The 7,596-nt window shown below is 30.6% G+C and overlaps 1 protein-coding gene across 1 annotated transcript; it reads right to left on the bottom strand.

Moving 5' to 3' along the window:
- Positions 1–2,806: 2,806 nt before the first annotated feature.
- On the bottom strand, positions 2,807–7,288 carry LOC124823025 (DNA repair RAD52-like protein 2, chloroplastic). The gene is made up of 4 exons (XM_047295145.2): positions 6,776–7,288; positions 6,495–6,532; positions 6,269–6,360; positions 2,807–3,119 (listed from the first exon to the last, which is right to left on the bottom strand). Exons 1-4 carry the CDS (start codon positions 7,126–7,128, stop codon positions 2,982–2,984), a joined length of 621 nt encoding a protein of 206 aa, XP_047151101.2. The 5' UTR covers positions 7,129–7,288; the 3' UTR covers positions 2,807–2,981.
- Positions 7,289–7,596: the final 308 nt, after the last annotated feature.

Genomic DNA, 7,596 nt, shown 5'->3' with positions numbered 1-7,596 from the left:
AAAATATAAAATAAAAAATAATTTTTACATTGTATAATTCAGAATATAAATTGTGTTTTAAATTATACATTCCAATATCAAATGTCAAATTAAACGAGACTAGGGAGAAAAAAACTATTAGTGATGGGGAAAAACTATGATGAAGAGATATTGAGACGTTGATAAAAATGAGAAAAAAGTAACACTACTATAAGAAGATAAATAAAAGTCCCAATCAATTTATCACTCGAATTAATTATTCCATTTGGATTTTTATTTATTATACAATTAATTGGTATAAGAAAGTATATTGTTATNATAATCTTGATTGATAAACTACTTATTGGGTGATCGTTTTCATCTTTTTCTGCAAATAAAGGACATTATTTTATTTGTTCTAGAAAATATATTGAAATTTTTACCTATATCATAAATATCAGAATTTAATTACTTTTTCTCAATGATATTTTAAATTGATCATTCTATTATAATGTAATCAGTTATTACAGATTTATATAGAATTAATCTAAAAACTTAAAAAATTAATTCCTAATCATTCAGTGTTTTTGTTATAGTTGATTCTGTAATATAGTATAAACATATACTCGTGGCCACTGTAAAATAGGATATTAGTATTAACTCGTTTTTCTTAAAGAAAAATATTCATTTTAAGAAATCCATTTTCTCTAGATTGGGCAAAGGTAGTTATATTCTCCTACAGTTGTATATTTTAAGCTTAATAGCTTATTTTGTCCTCAGTTATGGTGATTATGTCAATTAAGTTCCTTCTTTTAAAAAAGTGTCAATTGTATCCTCATTTGGTAAAATTTGTCTCAATCAAGTTCTTTCCGTTAAATACTTACAAATGGTGTTAAATTTTTTTCTCTCTTTTCTACTTTTTATGTAAAGTTGTTTATCAGTACTTTTTCCTCTGCACATCTGAATAAAGTAATACAAAATATTTTACAATATAGGTTGGTGAATTATTTCATTACTTTGAAAAATATCAATTCATTTACGTAAAAAAAAAGTTATTTTTTCTTCATCATTTAACATCTGAATAAACAAGTAAAACATTCTATAATAAACATACGCCCCTCCACCCGTCTCCTATTCTCCTTCTTTCTTCTTAAATTTCTTTTTCATTAACGCGCGGGTCCCACTAAAAGCTACTAAGGATTCTAAAATTCTTCTCACCCCTCCTCCCCTTCGGTGCTGTCAACATATGATTCTCTTGCAAATCAAGCACATAGCTAACCATCCCAGTGAGCAATATGTCTATAAATCCAAACCCCACCAACACAAACAATATAGAGAAAAGTTTAGTGGTTGTGCTATTTGGAGTGATGTCACCATATCCTATTTATTTCTTAATTACTCTAAAATTAAAAATTAAAAATATAATTTTTTAATAATTTTATTGTTTTTGTTTAAATTTTATGATCAATATAATTAAGCATGCATTTAGTAAGTGAGTTTATTCAAAAATAATCATTATTAACATATTAATAATTAGTTAATTTTGAAATAATCACTAATTATTTTAAATTTATAAAATAAAAAATATATTTTAAAAATTAATTATATATTAATACTAATTTTACCTTTAATAAATATATATTTTTTGGCTTTAATAATATATGTAACCATTCAATTAAATCAATAGAATTCAAACAAAATTAATAAAAATAAAATTTTCTACTAAAACTTTAATTATAATTATTTATTACATTAAAAATAAAATATATTAATGTTGATGGTACTAAATTGATTATTTATCTAAAAAAAATTATAATTACCATAATCAAATTTAACTTAAAGAAATTAAAATAAAATTATATTTAAATTTTAAAAACATAATTAAAAATACACTACTATATATGTAGTCTTTCCCGTGCAACCACTTTTTCTTCCAACCTTATGCTTCTTTTGAGGAAAAAAAGACACTATCATGGGATTAGGAACTACTCCTACAACCCTTTGTATGCTATATAAAAAAGAAATCACTTTTTAAATATATTTATTCAATTTTTTAAGTAATAAATATGATATTATATAGTTAAAAAAAGTCATGATCATGTTTCTAAACATAATCCAAAGACAAAAGAAAAGGACCTGAATATAGGCCTAACAAATACGACTGTTTGCGCAGAGGAACAGAGGGGAGAGAAAAAAAGTTAACGACGTTTCTGTGTACTTAACGGAAGAGACTTGATTGAGACAAGTTTTACTAAATGGGAATACAATTGATACTTTTTTAAAAGAAAAGACTTAATTAACACAACTCACCAAAACTGAGGACAAAATAAGCTATTAAACCTATATTTTATTATATTGTTTCTTTGACTTTTAATTACATTGGAAAACTTGAAGATCAAGCAAATACATGCAATCACGTGTATAAAATTGTTGGACTAAGTAACCTTGCAAATACCAAAAGCATTTATTTACTCTTTTGTAATTGTTCATAACGATTTTAATCATAGAAAAGTGTTCATTTCATTTATTGAGAATATTAGTAAAATTTGTGTAATAATCTTAATTTTATAAAAAAAAAATACATGCTCTTAATTATCTTGAAACATAATTACTTGGTAATCAAGTTCAATCAATAAATTATTTTTAAAGCAATAATATTAAATAAAAGCAGAATTGCTAAATTTGATTTATATCAGTTCCCTAGACATGATTTGTTTTTCTTATATTAAGTCAAGAAAGATTCCCTGATATATTCTAAATAAACTTAATAATAAGAGCAAATAATAATTGTTAATTTGTTAATTGAACCCTTTAGGCCACCATAACTTACAAAACTTAAAGCCATAAATGTACCTTAGCAATAAAAGAAACTTTTTTCTCATAAGCATTCGTATCGCCATACCAACAAAGATATGGCTTCGAGTTTTCCACCTATTGTCGTCTACTTCTATTCACATTAATAAAATACCAATACAACAACACATTCAACCAAAACAAAAATTTGGAAGCTTAGAATTTGTCGTTTAATCTTCATGATACAAATACAAGCCAAGACCAAACCGGGCACAAGCTTTGCAGAAAGCAATTTCCTCAGCAGCAGAAACTGGATCGCCGATGGAGCCATGACTGGGTGAAATTGTCCCAGTTGATTCACGATATGCCTGTCATCACGGAGAAAATACAGTGTTTAGAGACTTCTGGTGTTACTCATTGTTCAGTTAATGAAAAAGGGAAACTCTCTCTTTGACCTCCAGGAAGCAAGACGGCCCTCGTCAAAGAAGTCTAAGCTTACCAATAAATTGCCTCAATTTGCCTTCGTATTTCAGCGGTGATTATAATGTTTCAAATTTCAAAATTTAGGATTAAGAGGCTAGAAAAATATATATGGCTTGAGTATGGTGTTAAATAAGCCAGAGCCACTCAGCACCTGAATTTAGAATTAAATGAGCAAGGATCCTTACATTTTTTTTCTGGACAGATGTGGGTAAAGAAGCTGGTCCAGAAGTGCTTCATTAGGTTTCGTAGTTAGAATATTAGTACTTCGATAGTTCATTCTTTGGAGGTGGTGGACAATATATGATTGAAAGAAAGATTAACATCAGGTGTCTTCAAGAAACCGATAGATTGAAAAGAGAAAACTATAGGGAAAAACAAGTGTGGTGGCTATAAAAAGGAACGAGGACATGGTTTTATCTTCAAAACTAATTAATGATTGACTTAAGATCAATAAGAGAGAAAATAGATTTTAAAGGACTTGTAAAACCCCTCTTATGATCTCATATATATAACGGCAGAAATATGATACAATAAGAAGATGGAAGATCAAAAAGACTAAACTAGAAACCTAGTTTAGGTACAACTCCTAGTAATTTCCAACACAACTAATTTCTACCCAGATTTAATACTTATTCTAACAGATTGCATAAGACACTTTCAATAATATCTATACATCACAAATAGGAGATTAGACACACTTTCGAAAGAAAAGTTTTAGAGAGATTAAGAGGGGATGATTTAGAGTTCTCCACGAGAAAAAAAATATATTCTCATACGTAAAATCTAAATAGACAAAATAGGAGATCATGGTAGTTTTGGTTTTCGAGGGCTAAATACGAATAAAAACTTCTCAATTTCAAGATTAAAACACTTATTTTAAAGAATAGAAGGAACCTCTGATCGCTTATAGGAGTGGAACCTAAAAGATGCAAATTGATTTCTTTCTGGAAAAGCTCAGTTAAAAGAACTTGAAAAGATTGCCATATGAATCTATAAGAAAGTCTTGCTACATAAGATAGGGTATTGATCCTTAATGTTCTTTCCAAGTATCATAAAGGTATAACCAAAAATTATAGAAAAAAAAACAAGAATCAACAAGTGGCAGTTCAAGGATGATAACATTTTTGACAATTAAAAATTATTAGAAGTGACAGGGAATCACAAGGTACTGCTAACCTCCTTTGGAGAGGTTACTACAAGGGAATGATAAAACTTGTGATGTGAACATGCTATGAAATTATGTGAAAAAAAGTGATTAGGCTTCGTTGAAAACTAATTAGGTTTTATGTCTAAAAGGACTACAATAGAAGCTATCTATCTTCTATAGAAACTTAGGGAAAAGTGAAAAAGCGAAGAGGTTAACATGGCTTTAATTGTAAAAGGCTGTGGAAGAGATGATGTTCACGTGGCTTATACACAAGCTATACAAGACTTCAGAGCGTGATAACTCCTACAGGAAAGATTATAATAACTTTACTTAAGGAAAAGTTAACATTGGAGCTTAGCCATGACTTTTGTTGTTTGCAGGAACAAACAAAAGATTATCTGTAAATCCATACTATTTGCAGATGATACAATTCTAATTAATGAATTAAGGGAAGACGTTAACTGTTAACTTGAGCTTTGGAAAGAGATTCTGAAATTAAAGGGTTTTACTTAAGAGTAAAACAAAGTATGGTCATATCTCAAGTTACCGACTTTACAAATGGAATATGTCATATCACTAGTTTCTAAGTTTTGTATCTAAAATCTGTATTACAAGATGATTGAAAATTAATGAATATGATACACACAAGATACAAGATGAGTGGCTAAAATGGAGAAAGGCATTGGATTATTTGGGACTACAAAATACTTAATAAGCTCAAAAAAAGTTTTATCCTGCTGCTACACTCTGGTGGTGAATCATGGATTTTAAAAGTGCATGAGAAAAAAGAGGAAGGAGCAAAATCAAGAAGGTTAAGACAATGCTTCATGATGCAAGAGGATAAGGGATGAACGTATACAGGGAAATATTACTAACATATATTGAAGAAAAGATGATTAAGAAAAATCAGTTAAGATGGTTTAGTGTGTGCATAGAAGGCCACTCAAAGCACCAATGAGAGAGTAGACTGCATGACTTTTATCCGTATGAAAATGGTAAGGGGGACTAAGGATATTATTAGTAACATATGTTGACGAAAAGAATGATTAAAATAAATCAGTTAAGATGGTTCATTGTGTGCAAAGAAGGCCACTCAAAGCACTAGAGAGTAGACTGCATGATTTTTAACCCTGTGAAAATGGTACGGGGGACTAAGGATATCATTGAAAGTGATCTAATGGACAATTTGGTTTTAGACGAGCCCAATGGTGTCATATAATCCATGTAGCCAAACTTACTAAATGAAATTGTTGTTTTTGTTCATGGTCTTGAATTCGAGCTTTGGTTTGTGGTCATTAGGTTGGATTGTATTCTCTAGCGTCAAGAATTAAGATTCCCTGGTTGCTTAGGAAATACAAGAATTAAATGCGAGAAATGAATCTTAGCACCAGCTTGCTCTTTGGTTGGTTATGTAATGCATAAAAGAACTACAAGTAATGTCTAAGGGGTGATGCCTACGTTACATTAACTGTTTTGTCCGGCATCTATATTCTTTAGCAAAATTTGTTAATTGCCCAAACATGCAAGACTAACATGCTCGAGTTTACCTGCTAAGGATGATGATCAAAATTATATCTTTATGGAAGAATACGAAAATTTGTGATGAAAGGAATATAGCAACAAAGACAGGAGAGATGGAAAATAGAAAGCAACAAAGACGTGTATGTTATTTATTACAAAATTTACCTCTCCCCAACCCCCTCCAATCCTACGTAGGACTGTGATTTTGACAACCATACCTAGTAAGGTCCTCATTCTAATAACTATTACAAGCATAGAGAATGACTCGTTAATTTGCAGAAAAACAAATAATGAGAAGGAACAATAAAATGCACCAAAGTAAAAGGGAGAAAAGAGTAGAATTAGAAACAGATGTTAAAGACTTGCCTCTCCATCAGATCCACGTACGGTAAGACGATATACCACGGTTACACTGCCATTGTCAGAGAAAATGACATCACGTATCTCGCCACACCATCCTGCAAAAATAGTTTTGAAATTTGAAAGATGTATAGATCCATTGGAGTCTAATTTACATTTAGAGTGATGGAAGATGTTAGGACAAAGAGACACTAATACGAATAGTAATAAGTGGATAACTCCAAGCACGAACCTGGGGCGTAGAAGCTCAACATCCTGTTGGCATGATACCTACCAAAGAACAGAAAAAGATAGTATAACTTAAATAGATGGCCATAAATTCAGGAAAAGAACTCTGCAGTGTTTTTCTTTATCTTTTTGTTTTCTCCTTGGCGGCTTTGTTGTTAAGTGAAAGTCACAAATGATATGTGTCAGCACTTGGAATGAGAGGCATTGGAATCCAGAGATATTGTTATGAAAATTGGATAGCAAGGAAAAAAAATATTAACCAAATATCATAACGCAGCAAAGTACCATGGGATGAAGGTGGAAGCAGAGGGATCGCCAGGGACATGAGCTTTGACGATAGTATCGGGGATTCTTTTATTGAGGTCTCGGAGTATCTCTGCCAAAGGACGAGTTATGCAGGATGAGTTAGAGAAAGGAGAGGAATTGTCCAGCGGCACTACGTAATTCGAATTAGATACGCCTCCTTTCTTTCCATCGCTGCCGTTGCTGCTTCGCTCGATAGCACACTTCAGGGTCAGGGTACCATGGCGATCCGTTACCCCAAAATCCCTTTTCCCAAACCCTGCTTCAAGACCCTCTTTCCTTGCTCTGTTAAAAAGTGAGAGCGAAATTATCTTAGGCGCAACCGCAAAAGCCATCGCCACAACTCACCAACCTGTCAGATCCCCAGTTACATTAGGGCATTCCAACACCAAGTGTTTGTGTTTATATCAAATCTTAGCAAAAACCAACCACAACAGGTTGGCTCACCTACTCCGCATTACGATTGGAACAAACAAGTAAACTTTCTTTTTTCTTTTGCTTCCCTTTCTTTTTCAAACCACTCTTTTTCTAACTATGAATAAATAAAAACTCAAATGAATGTTTTTGTCTAAAAATTAATTAATTAATTTTTAAAACTTTGATATAATTTACTTTTTCAATTTTATAAGTATGTGAATGAAATTTTTCTAACTAAATTTTATTAATTGTATTTGAATTTTCAAATGTGTTTATTAAATTTTTTAACTAACATAAAAGTAAAAAAATATAAAAATTGTCTAAATTTGTTTTTCTGTTAGTTAAGAAATTAATAAATACTGTGAAATAAACTTAATTAAAAAAAT

Source organism: Vigna umbellata, chromosome 8 (assembly GCF_029865625.1).
Source record: "Vigna umbellata cultivar VRB3 chromosome 8, Vumbellata_1.0, whole genome shotgun sequence".
Classification (NCBI taxonomy): domain Eukaryota; kingdom Viridiplantae; phylum Streptophyta; class Magnoliopsida; order Fabales; family Fabaceae; genus Vigna; species Vigna umbellata.
The sequence above is the reverse complement of the archived record's forward strand: the minus strand, read 5'-3'. Positions and strand labels throughout refer to the sequence as shown.

Excerpts from the sequence above, each read along its gene's own strand:
- LOC124823025 (XM_047295145.2), bottom strand. The coding sequence starts at position 7,128 with ATGGCTTTTGCGGTTGCGCCTAAGATAATTTCGCTCTCACTTTTTAAC. Across the intron at positions 6,533-6,775 it reads GCTTCCACCTTCATCCCATG|GTATCATGCCAACAGGATGT; the intron begins GTACTTTGCTGC and ends GTTCTTTGGTAG. Across the intron at positions 6,361-6,494 it reads GTTGAGCTTCTACGCCCCAG|GATGGTGTGGCGAGATACGT; the intron begins GTTCGTGCTTGG and ends CTATTTTTGCAG.